The sequence below is a fragment of the Sparus aurata genome, chromosome 1, assembly GCF_900880675.1.
Source record: "Sparus aurata chromosome 1, fSpaAur1.1, whole genome shotgun sequence".
NCBI classification, from domain to species: domain Eukaryota; kingdom Metazoa; phylum Chordata; class Actinopteri; order Spariformes; family Sparidae; genus Sparus; species Sparus aurata.
The window spans coordinates 28,079,764-28,092,983 of NC_044187.1; the positions used below are offsets into that span (position 1 = coordinate 28,079,764).

The 13,220-nt window shown below is 42.5% G+C and overlaps 1 protein-coding gene across 5 annotated transcripts in view; it reads right to left on the reverse strand.

The window, feature by feature from the left end:
* gcgrb (glucagon receptor b) overlaps positions 1–13,220 on the reverse strand; it is a 52,024-nt gene that overhangs the window by 8,381 nt on the left and 30,423 nt on the right. For 3 of the 5 annotated variants that reach the window (XM_030411415.1, XM_030411698.1, XM_030411566.1), the window contains exons 2-9: positions 7,161–7,308; positions 6,956–7,052; positions 6,725–6,832; positions 4,871–4,959; positions 4,396–4,502; positions 3,536–3,692; positions 1,760–1,919; positions 65–125 (exon numbers count right to left, since the gene is read on the reverse strand). In XM_030411415.1, the coding sequence (XP_030267275.1) occupies positions 65–125; positions 1,760–1,919; positions 3,536–3,692; positions 4,396–4,502; positions 4,871–4,959; positions 6,725–6,832; positions 6,956–7,052; positions 7,161–7,214 (833 nt within the window). In that variant the 5' untranslated portion in view covers positions 7,215–7,308. Of the gene's footprint in view, positions 1–64; positions 126–1,759; positions 1,920–3,535; positions 3,693–4,395; positions 4,503–4,870; positions 4,960–6,724; positions 6,833–6,955; positions 7,053–7,160; positions 7,309–7,669; positions 7,773–13,220 lie in introns of those variants that run through there. The other 2 variants (XM_030411491.1, XM_030411632.1) reach the window with 2 other exon arrangements.

Here is a 13,220-nt window from a genome sequence, read left to right on the forward strand (position 1 = left end):
TTAAAGCTGTTACTGTACATCCACTGCCTCTCATTTGATGTGACCATTAAAAAAGCCGACTTACTCCTCGTTCTCAAACAGATATTTCACTGTGATCCACGGCAACACAAATATGAGGGGCGCACCTGAGAATGACAGAGGTAAGATGTGAAAGTGATCTGACCTTTGACTGAAACTTTCTCAAGTCTTTTCATCAGACTAGCGATGACATCATATATGTCACGGCTCTCCTGGCCTGCTGATCATTCAAGCCAAGAATTCATTTTGAGTGCACGCAGCAAAGTGTGAATTGCAAATGACAGTTTGCGCCACATTCATTCTTTAATCTGGTTAATATCACATCATACCTACATGATTGTATTAGCCACAATACAGCACCAAACACTGCGATCATTACTTATGATCACGAGTTTAAAATCTCGTCATCTCAAGACGAATATTTCTTCTCTCTCCTCGAACCCGATGAAGATTTGAAAGGTCTCAGCATAACTATGTCATGAAATTGCTGTCTCAGAATAGCGAGCTGAAAAAGTAATCACAGAGGCATCATTTATTCAAAATAATTAAGTTGTAACCTCAAGAAAAACAGGCCTGAAATGACAGGAATAAGCTGCTGCAGGCGTCTGAATGTTGCATGCATTATGTGACCTGAGGATTCTTACGGAATTATTCATGAGGTACAATATTGGAGCTATGAGCAGAAAGTTTAGTTTGCGTCTTAAAGCAACATTATGTAACTTTTTTTTATCTTAGAATAACAGCTTCAGAATGATGTTGATGGTGCAGTGTCTTGCATCAGGGTGGACGGTGTCTCCATCACTTGTTTCTGCACTATGTAGCTTCAGTGAGAGGGTCAGATCACAGCGTTTCAAACATGTTTACTTCAACATACACGTTTTCAACACATGATATTGTTATGACGTAATGAGTTTAGTTTGTAGTCAGCACCTACATTACGTCTGACAAACTTTTACAGACCTGGTAATTGTATTCAAGACCGGGTTGTTGCACTGTGCAACTGTGGGGGCGCCAAATTGCACAAAATGTCAATTTCTACGTGATGATGCTTTAACGTTTGTGTATGCGTCTTATGAAAATGTATCTAATGTAAGTGTATACCCCCTACTCTATGTATTTACTTTGAAGGGGAAGTACTGCATATATATGAAAAAAAAATATTTTCTGCATCAAAAAGGAGAAAAATCGTTATATTTATTGTTCTGCTGCGTGTATTACACATGTATTGTGTAACTAAGAAAAAAAATCTGCCACAGTGTCCCATGCACCATCTCTCACTTTCCCTGTGTCGGATGGTCCCTCAGTTTATCTGTCCACTGCCTCCCCCTATGGTTAAAAAAACATCACTTAGGTGCCATCTTGAAAGCCCCTAACGTATATAATGCATGATTAAGTGCCCTTGTTAGGGTGCCCCCCCTTATAATCCCATTTCTGTGCATTGGTGCCCTGCCACGCATTACAATAACCTGATTAGTAAGTTGCAATGATGGAGCAACATTTCATTTTGATGTTCCAGGAACAACTCTTAAGATGGCGCTATCAGATTGTGCACCCACACTCATCTCTACCTGTTGTTGTCATTTCAGAGCCTGACTGTGTTCCTGTTAATGGTACAGTCACATATATGTGAATGCGGGCGATTGACTACCGTCGGAATCCTGTTTCCTCTCCTCACCAAACAGACCAACATTCAGCAAACAAAGCCATACAACTTTTTAGTATGAACAGCTGTGCCTCTTACCCCAGCCAATGGCCAGGTAAATGTAGAAGTACTTCCTCTCGCTGAACACGGTGATGACCAGCAAGCTGTGCAGGTAGATGCCCTCCACCAGCAGCCAATAGTTGTTGGCCATCACACTGTACTGCATCATCACCATGGCACCACGGCACCACGTCACAGCCTGACAGATGACACAGAGGCGGGGGTGGTGAGGATACAAACAAAAAGCCAAGGTTACTCGGTTACTTCTCCGAAGTTACAAAACAAGTTGAAAAACGTTGTTTTAAATCAGAAGTCTGCTCAGGTCTTGGCTGTATTCCGCTTCAGCTCAGTCGAATCAACTCTGCGTCACACCTCAGCACAATACAATGCTCAAATTGACTCACAACTGCAGTGCAGAGGTCAAGGATTGCTGCCCTGCACAAGTCTCATTTCTCTTTTTTGTTCATTCTCCTTCACAGCAATTGAAGTTACAATATGATCCTAAATACAATCCCAATGTCACTAGTACTTTGGCACAAAAGCAATGAATCACATTTGCAGTACATATGATCGTTTACTGCAATTGATGCAGACACAATGTCATTTTGAAGAGATATAATGTAGATTGTTTGAGTGCAAACGTAAGCAGCTTAGCAAGAAAGGAGCGGGCGGCATTGTCTGACTGTCATTTCCAATCAAAATATTTTATAAGATGAAACTTGGTAAAAACATCAATCACTAAAAGAGATTCAAATAAAATTTGGCAGAACAGCTTCTTCTCTTAATCACAGATTTGATGTGACTAGACACACCCAATCAAAACCTAATCAATATCTTATTAAGCTATATTATGTTCTGGCTTCGTGTCCTGATTTTTAAAACTACACTGAATTGCTGGCATGGTTGTGCAACTTCTGTCATATGAGAATACAGATATTCAAGAAGGATGGACGGGTCTCTGAATATGCAATACTATGTCTGACAATTAAAGGAGCAATATGTGCATTTTTAGTTTCAGAAAATTACTAAAATTACTGTGAAGAAATACCAATTCTGGCAACATGTCAAAGACTGCAGTGTATTGTGTTTCAGAGATATCAATTAAAGTTAGCTTAGTCTGGTAGTAAACAACACTGACCCCCCCCCCCCCTTCTGCTCTGAACTCCCAGTCCAGGCAGAGTCAACTAATAGGACCACTAGTTGCACGGCTAACTGAGCTAACAAGCTAACGCCACTCAGGGTTAGCAGTAAGTAGTTGTTACTCTGGTGATGTGCTGCCCCCTATTTGTTTGGAGTTTGAATTCAGCATGTGGCCAATTCTTACATGTTGCACATTTAGTATTAATATTACAGGATCTTTACTTTCCCTCCTCCGTTTATCAAATGGTTATAATCGTGAAACTTTAAAATTTACGTAGGCCTATTGCTACAAACTGTATTTGTTGGGGGTGATTCAGGCAGCTCCTTCAGACAGAAGATGACAATGGTGAAACCAAGGAAACTTCGTCTTAGTGCCGTACCACCAGACTACAGAGCAGCTCCTTCCCTCAGAATGTGAGACTCCTCCCTCAGTTCATTCATTCTCAGCACTATGCCACTGGAAACTGATTACATTTTATGACTTATCCACCTTGGATAAGTTGGAATCAACCCTGTGACAGCCATTGAGAATAACAACAAGTATGTATAATATAGCCAGTGTTCTCGCTGATGGTCTGGTTTGCTTATGTAGGTCATAAAGAGGCAAACACTGAGACTGTTTTATAACCTGTATAAAGTTCCTCGTACATTTCGCCACAGTGTGTTTGCTCTGACCGGTATGTTGATCCAGGCTTGCGTCTGGGTGTCACCGCTGCTCCTGGGGTCCAGCGTGAGGGTCAGCAGGGCATCTTTAACGAGGATGGACACGGCTCTCAGGATGAAGGAAGCAAACAGGTTCATGTGGATGTTGTTCCTCATGCAGTGGAGCCTCCTGGTGCAGAGGGGACAGTGTGTGACAGCTTCTGACTTTTACAGTTGTGTTAACTACTCTGAATAAAAGGTATTTTTCCTGTTGCGAAAGGTAGCGTGTCGTATATCCTTTTGCGTCTGGTGCAAACTCAACAGTACACGTCTACAGTTATCTTGCTGCTTTTTCCTCAAGTTCGCTATGGCTTGTTTATGAAGTTGGTGCATTGAAGAGCTGCCAAAAATCAAATCCAATATTATGTGCATATGCAGAGCTTTTATAGCCGGCTAGGCTAGCTGACAGGCTAACCTAGCTGTTTAACAACACCTACAAAATCATCAAAAATGCTAAAAACACTTCACACACACAAAAAAACCCTGGTTAATTATTTACAATACATTCAAAGCAAACTGTGAAAATAAGATAGATTAGATATTTTAATTATGTTAGCACTGAGATGACTATACTGTAGAGTTTGGCATCGAAAGCAACAGGACGTGCGGTTGGTTAAGTGGATATATGCCACACTACATTGTGCAAGTTGAGAATTACTTTCTACTTTTTTCTCACTATCTCTAATCTTTTATAGCATGCTGGCATGGTACCCTCCTTCCCTTTGCTCATTTCTTTCCCCTCTCTCATTCTTCCTACCTTCCACCCCTTTCCACCTCCCCACCTGTTTCTTCCTCCTCCTCTTTCCCCCCTGCACTCCTCATACGTATCGTACCTGAAGGTGATGAGGATTCCCAGGGCGAGCAGCAGAGCTCCAAGGGAGAGCGAGTAGCCCACGGTATACATGATCCGTAACTGACTGAGGACACGACCGTAGTGCTGCTGCAGAACCGACAGGAAAGACAGAGTCAGTTACCTCCATGCACTGTCTTCACACACACCCCTGCACTCACACACACAGTTGATGAAATCTGGCACAAAGGATGTAAAAAGGGTCCTCAAGACTGTCTGAACAGATGGGAGAGTTCTCAAATGCAGAGCGATTTCAGACCGTGAAGTTAGAGTGTCAAGTCAGTGACAGTCTCAGTACCATCTGCCACTGCAAGCAGCTTTAAACATGCTAACAGTTATTTCACAAAGCAGGCCTGACACTCTCTCACACACACACAAACACACACACACACACACACACACACACAGCTTTATGCATAGACATGCACACACAAAGTCATTGTACTGTATACACACACCTCCCCGGGGTCGTCCTCACATTCGCTCGTATTCTTTCGCGCCCACTGGCCATCTTCAGTGCAGACTCTGTAGACCAGACCCTGCATAACTGTGCACGCAGGGACACAAATCCTGAGATGTTAATAGGATGGCATTAAAACTGTCCAAGCAACAATTTCTTTACCTCTAAAAAAAATATTCTGTGACATTATTGCATGTGAAACAAACAGATTTGATCATTTCTTTCTTTTCTTTTTTTTCTTTTTTTTATAATCTGCTAAAAAAGAGAACGGGGAATAATTTTCTTGATTATTTTTATAACACAACGTTTGGCAGCACATTAAACATAGATTAACCCACTCAACCCTGGAGCCCACTTTGTCTTTAAAGTTTGTATTTCAGACAGTTGGTCTAGGTATTGTAGCGATTATAACTGCTCTCTGTCTACCAGCATTGTCCCCGACAGTTTAAACATGCCACTCTCTGGATCCCTCTGATCCAAGTCGTTTTGGATCCCATCATTTCTATGGAAGACTTCCACTCTCTCCACAACAAACTACTACATTGCATTCACATTATTAAACTGATCTAATTCTTATGTAAATGGTGCAATTATCTTGTTTTGGATCTTATCAACTTTTATTATTTGCTTTCATTGTGAAACACTTTGTAACTTTGTTTTGAAAGATGCCACATGAACTACAATTACAGCATCTGACGTCACAGTGCATTTATCCTCTGACCGGAGTGAACGGATAATAGATGATTCACACATGATTGTCTTTGTGTAATTTAATCAATGGTAAAAGCCGGTGGAGTAAACAGAGTTAACCAGTGTCAGCTGAAAGGTCAGCCTCAGTTCTGGCAGAGGCTGACAAAGAGCGCCAGACACAGTCACAGTTTATAGCACACTCAGAAATACCTTGAGAAAGATTTGGAGATTTGGAGATTTCACAAAACAACAAACGCTTGTGGAACATTTTAGCGTAATAATTTGGTGACTTCTGAAGTTATGTAGTAAAATGTGTTGTGTGAGGTCACAGTGAAGTCGACCTCTGACCTTGGCCACCTAATTTGAATGCAAGTGGAGAAAAAAAAAATATATTCATCACTGTCTCATGGATTCCAAGCTGAATCTTCAAATGTTTCTTGGGGGGGGGGTTCACTTTACAATGCACATCAGAAGAAAAGCAGACACGGGGGAGGTGGTTTAGGACTTTCTAAAGAGAGAAAAGGAGATAACCAGGCTGCGAGTCCACAGGAGGCAGGGGAAACAAGCTCACTTTCACACCAATTCAGAGCCTCCAGTTCACCTGGAGGGCTTTGGGGAAACTCCACAGGACAGGTGGCTGCTCCCGGAGACACACTGTGAAGTATTAATATCAGTCTCAGATTGCGAGGGGAGTGATAGCTGACTAATTATTTGGCCTTCACAGCCAGTGAAAGCCAAAAGCTTTCATTCTTTCCGTGAGAATTTCAAAAAGCCATTTGATCCATTTTGGTTCAGCTTAAACAGGCACTATGTGACTTTTGGAGAAGAAATCAAAACTCAGAATTCTTACTATTCACAAGATCAATGAGGTATTAACTTTTTTTTCCATAACTGAATAATCAAGGAATTCTTGAAGGAAATATAAAGGAATATAAACAAAGTTGGACAGTATGAAGCTGTGTTGTCCTGTAGGGTCAGTTTTTTTATTCAGTTATTCAGTCGTGAAAACTAAGAGAGTCTGTTAATTTAGTTTGTGTAGGCATAAGGCATCTGTCTCTTATGATCAAAATGTCTTCCCCAAAACAACATACTGCATCTATAAAACAGATGTTTAGATCACACACCCAATATACACTCTGCACACACACACTCACACACAGACCTTTATGGTGCCATGGCAGGAACCATGGGCAGGAGACATTGACAGTAGTTCCTGGGAGTCCATCGGGCCAGCAGGCGTAGAGGTCAAAGGTCCTGTTACACACCAGCCCTGCAGCGGAGACAGCAGCTCTGTGAAATCTGCATGCTCGCCTCAGAGTAGGTCAGACTCTCTTCATTCTCCCGCGTGCATCTCGTTGTGACGTGAGCGAATGCTGGGAGGAGAGGGGCTCACCTGTGGCGGGGGGTGTGGCGTTGATGGAGTCCAGGCACTTGATTCTGTAGCTGTTCCACTTCTCCTTCACAAGCTCCAGGGAGTTGGTAGAGGAGACCTGTAGGGGGGGAGGGAAACTTCAGGTGTGGTAAATCGATGACACAGCTCAGTGTGTGTGTGTATGTGTGTGTGTGTGTGAAAAAGGGAGAGAGGTTGTGGGTCGTACCTTTGTGCAGCTGCAGAGCATAAGAAAGGACAAGAAGAGACACACCTGGGACATCCCACTGATGCTGGGAGGATGGGGGTCGGCTGGGACCAGAACACAGAGGAGACTCGACACATGAGGCGGTCTCAGCCCTATCTCACCGTGTGGCCTACAGACATGATGAGGAGACGCTTGTTAGCAGGGAGAATGTGTGTGTTTCTGTGTGTCCGTGTGTGTGTGTGTGTGTGTGTGTGTGTGTGTGTGTGTGTGTGTGTGTGTGTGTGTGTGCATGTGCGTGTGTGCGTGTGTTGGGGTTTGTTTGAAATGGAACTGAAAGAGAGACGGAGTGAAATAATGAAGACGTCAGGAATCAGATTTGCTGCACGAAAAGCGTCAATCATGGGAGCTCAACAGATGATTGGATAATGGGATTGGACAGCACAGGGAAGTGTGTCAGAGCAGAGGATAGTGCCTTGGGGGGGGGGGGGGGGGGGGGGGAGACACCACACTTACCCTCACACCTAGAATACCTTATTTAGAGGCTGTTATAGTGAACAGCTAGAGATGAGTGTGTGTTGATTCTCGAGGAGAATGCTTTTTTTCCCCCGCGGCATCAGCTGATCCGTCTTTGCCCACGAAGTTGGAGAACAAAACGAAATCTGAAACGTTTCTGCAAAAAACACCTTGACGATGGCAACATTTTTGGCTAAAACGTTTCAAATTCCATTCTGTTCCAGTCGGCTTCCCGTGATGAACACAACACGGAATGTGATTAGCGCCTTCACTTTCGAACGGTGACAGCACAAATGAAGAAGAATGTTTTGTGGTGTTACAGTGACAACATTCCTCTTTACGACTGTATGAAGCTTTTTATCAACTGAGAAGGAAATTGGAAGAAATAAGCTCCCATACACGAATAACACAAAATGCCAACTTCTACATACTGGTGCTTTAAATGTAGTGTGATGAGCAGATTTTGAAGGTTTCTCCGTGGCAGCACAACTGTAACTGCTGCTCCTTATGCTCTTTGTTGTAGGTATCCTTGACTTTAGAGACCGCCTTTAGCAAGTAGCTCAGTTGCTTATTAGCTGACAATTATTAGCTGGTTTGAATTTTCATATAACTCACTTGATCCAATTATATTAAGACAAATGACATGGCTTGATGTGCAGTGACCCTGACTGTCAGAACAGAGTGGGGGGGATGATGCAGGTGTTTAAATTTAATAAGCCACCCTGTAAGTGTTACCCTGCTGGAGCTGATGGGCTCTGGAGGGGACAGCTGGGTCAGAGTCCAGCTCTTCTGTAAGAGCAAACACCAGGAGCTGAGGAGAGTAAAGAGTTGTTGTTGGTTTTTTTATACACTTTTGGACTTAAAAAGAGAATTTTATCTGCTCTGACGCTTCTCAAGCAAACCACAGCAACGAGGCGCTGAGCTGCCGAAATCAGCTCCAGAGTGAGTTAAAATCAAATCAGTGTGCCACACTGTTGCACTCCTTATAAGGAGCCTGGGTACTGTAGTTTATGAAGTGTCAATCCTGCATACAGCGACCTGCAGTTGATACTCGCTAGAACACCAAATGTTTATTGATCCACAGCTGAAAATAGTCCCGATAATAAATGCACTATTTACTCCTAGATAAAGTCTGCCAACACCTACAGTTCCCAGCTGTTTCCACAGATTGTTGAGCCTTTCTAAAAGTGAAACCAAAAACCTTTTTTTCTGTTTTCTCCTCAGTAGGAAGAAATGGTCTTCTCAGTTGACGCTGACAATAACAAAAATAAAGAATACCAGCTGTGTCTTCCCGTATAAGGTATTCTCATGAAAAGTGATAAAATGGAGCTGCTATCACAACGATCTATCCATGTTTGTGCTCTTCTGGGTTTTGTGTTTTACGGGGAACCTATTAATAACTACAATATGCAGCCTTATGAATAAAATAATCAATTTTAAGTCTGATCATTTTTCACCCACCATGTATCTTTGGGTCGAACAGGATCTTTGTAATCTCCAGTTTATGTTATTTCATCTCCTCACCCCCCCTTGTATCGTCACATAGAGACATTTACTTGATTTTCATGGGCAGCCGGGCAGATGAGCACACGTGAGCAATAGTGTGTGTGTGTGTGTGTGTGTGTGTGTGTGTGTGTGTGTGTGTGTGTGTGTGTGTGTGCGTGTGTGTGTGTGTGTGTGCGCTCGTGTGCCACTGGGCTGCTAGCGCCTGTATGTCTGTTTTCAGTTAACCACAAGACTGGGCAGAGGGCAGCACATAATCAAAGGACTGTCTCAAACTGATAGCTTTATCGACCTTATAGGCCGGTTTTATATTACAGACACACACACACACACACACACACACACACACCAGTATGCAGTGGAATGAGGATATCCTAATGCTCATTCCAGCGTCTGTAAATCTCCACAGGCTGGAATGCACCGCAGGTTTATAAGGCGCAGCATAATTAGATGCTCTTCCGAATGTTCTGCAGCGGCTGCTTGTTGCTGCCTCCAGGTGAACTTCATCATCATGTTTGGACGTAATCTTTGTGATCTTTTCCGTGAGGGAAAACAATCGGCCTTGCCTCGAGCATTTTGTTTTCCTTTTCTTTTCACAGCAGAGTTCGCCGTATGAAAGTTATCAAGAACGATCTCTACTGTGGTGACATGTACATTTAGATGGCAACGCTTTTTACGCTCAAGTTTGAATCATTTCTCAAATGCCTTCGTAACAACTGTATAATCACTAGGTGCTCAGTTTTTCAGAGTGTTGCCTCTGTGCTTCATTAGCTATTAAAACCATCCTGCTGGCTGATTGACAGGATGCCCAAATAAATACAACTCTATACCGTGTTTTCACTGCTGCCTTGCACCAAATGACTGGGAGCAACGTGGACCAGTCACTGAAGCGCCGATGCCAGGCAACTGAGGTAAGGTGGGTCAGCCACTGTCATCGCAAAAAATGACATCGAACAAAGACAGTATACCAGGTAGGAGGAAGGGAGACATGACAGGAGAGAGGAAAGGGAGATGGGAAATTCGACTTAAGGAGACGTCTCAGTGCTACTATTACATTAGCTGATACAACTGGGCACTTAACGCTTTGGTGTAAGGTTGTTGTACTTATGAAATCCAAAAAGTCAGTGTTGGTGATTAACTGTTGTACATTCATTTGGAGATTTCATTTGATTCTTTGGATATATGTGATGACTTGTAAGTTATTTTCTATTAAAAATGTATTTTTAACCAATAGAAGAACTTCCCCTCGAATGAAATTGCGAAGTGTAGGCCCACCTCTTTTTTTTTTCGTGCTCAAGTATCGAACCACCCAGCACCAGGATACATGAAATTACATCTACTCCATTCACAAATGTTCAAGGGGAGAACAACCAAACCTTGCCCCACCCACGTATTAAATGCCTACGACGCCCATGACTTTATCACACCCATAAAAAGTAATTTAATGTATTTCATTTTTTGTTCATTCACTCCGAGGGAGACTTTTCTGTGAACTTCTGCTGTTATGGAGCAGACGCTCGCACCCTGTCCTTATTTTACATGACAATTCAGTGGAAACGGCTCAGATAATCATCATGTGATGAATGCGGCCGTATGATGCCATGCATGTTTGTGCATGAGATTAAGTAACGAGACGAGGCGAGGGATGGAGAGAGAGACATCTGCGCAGCCATGCCCGCTGATTCGCACTACCAGCACAATGAGCCCGCGTGAGTCACGATGTCTCCTTTGGGATATTCCTGAATAATGCGCTGTTCATGTAAATGAAAGCACACAAGGCACACACTCCTGTCTCTTTGTGTGTGTACGTGAGCGTGTGGTCACTGCAGCAGCTACATCTCCCCAGGGATATTTGCCTCGACAGACTGAGGTTAAGCCATTATTTGCATTGCTCATTTGCCTCTTCCTCTCTAGCACACACTCACATCCCCTTTTCCCTTCTTTTTCTCGGGGCGATGAAGAGGTGGAAGTGAAAGAGATCATGACTGACTGTGTTTTGCACTAATTATCAACAGATGAGGCCACTGCAGCCTCCTGCTCTCCTCCCATCTACTGCTGAATTAGACTTTCCGGAGAATACGGCCCTTTTATTTGATTCATTAACACACTGCAGATCCCGCCACTCTCCTTCATTCATGTCCGCGATCCCCTTCACAAGCTCAGAGTGCAGCCCTTTTCATGTTTTCCATTCTCAGTCTGTGTCCATTGTTCAGAAGTAAGAATCTCCCCTCCCACACATTTCTATGTAAGTGCACAATACATGTGTTCAGCACGGGAAACAACCCAGAGTCAGAGCAGCAAGACAGGCAGGAGGAAGTACAGCGGGAACGTCTCACAATAAATCATAAGAGAAACCAACAAGATCGACTTTTCACACATCAAGGACAGCATCCTCGAATGACTGATAATGAAGCCCCGTTATCATTAAGGTTATGCAATCCATGCTACACATCACGAGCGCCTCCCAATTATGTCGTTTGAATCGATAAGCCGTCTCCGTGTGATGAGCAGGGGGCGGTCAGGCAGCGCGTGGAGAGTATGTAGGTGGTAGCAGCGGTTGTAATGGAGCTAAACAGAGCTGTAATTATGTTGTTCCTGCCTCGCTGAGCCGCTCTGCCCCACCGGGACACTGACAGACAACTGCTCTCAAGTACAGCATCGTTTCTCTGCGTGACCTTTCTCCTCTTTATTTATTCTAATGTGTTTCTTTATGTCTTTATTTGTCGCTAACTTTCTGTCTGTTCTCTCATATGTTAGGATTTTCATTATTAGTAGTAAAATTATTAAAGGTGCACTATGTAGTTTTGGGGAAGAAATTCTAATCAGAAGAGACGGAGCAACATTGGCTGATTTGTTTTATGCCTAAACAAAGTGAATAAACAAACTGACCTTAAAGGACAACACAGTTTCAAACTGTTTTACTTTGCTTATATGTGGCGGACCCTGCCAACTTTCTAGCTTCAAACAGTGTTCTGGGACCTTATTTCCCTCTGGAAACAGCGTATTTAAGAGAAATATTGTTACCTTAATATTGTAAATCTTGGAGTTTGAATTTCTTGTCCAAAAAGCCACAAAGTGCCCCATTACTGTCCGAGCTCCTCGCTGAATTCACACAAAGTATGAGAGAGACAAAAGCATGTCAGTGCGGTGAAAGCTTGTTTTCCTAAGAAACCAAAAAATTATTTTTGGTTGTTTTTTGCTATTTTTTCTCCATAGTTTGCACTACAGATATTTTTAACTAGTCATGCAACCATCAACTCAATCAAACTGGCCAATGTAAAAAATGACTTGCACATTTTTGCACAATTTTTATGACAATCCTGAGGCTTATGGAAGGCTAGAAGGCAACACTATGGAAGCTCCGAGGGGCAAGTGAAGGTTTAATTTTCCTGTTGCTCCATTTTGTAAGTCTGATCTAACTTGTTTTCTTTCCTGTGTTCACGGCTTGAGAACTGATGGAAAGAACATTTTTGCCATAATCTTTCTAAATTCCATTTTTTGTTTATTTTTCCATCTGGGAATTTGTTTTACGTGTGAAATCAAGTGAAAAAATAATTATTATTTGTGTGGAATCAGGTGATTTATTTCTATCTTCTAAATACATAATATTCCATCCTTGACACTGGCGGCAGATTAGTGACAATTACGACACATTCCTCGCCAAAAGACATACATGACGGTAATGTTACATAAACTGAGAACACACAATAACTGTATCTTGTGTTAAGTGTGCGCACGTAAAAATAAAAAGTAAAATGAAAAAATGTATGCTTTTAGTGGAAAAAAAATTGACTTGTTTCATACATACTTTTTGCCTGAAAAAGAAAATCACCTGGTTTCACACATGCAGAAAGAAACAAAGTAAGGAATTTAAGACAATCCTGTCATAATTGTTCTTTTTTCCACCACTTCTCAAGTCATAATCTCAAGAGAGAGAAATCAGTGTAGCTCAGACTTATAAAATGGATCACCAGAAAAACTAAATTCTCCACTTGCCCCTCAGAGAGTCCGTAACAGGGCTTTGTTTTTATTCAATATTTTTAAAGAGGCAGCGGTGCTTTATGG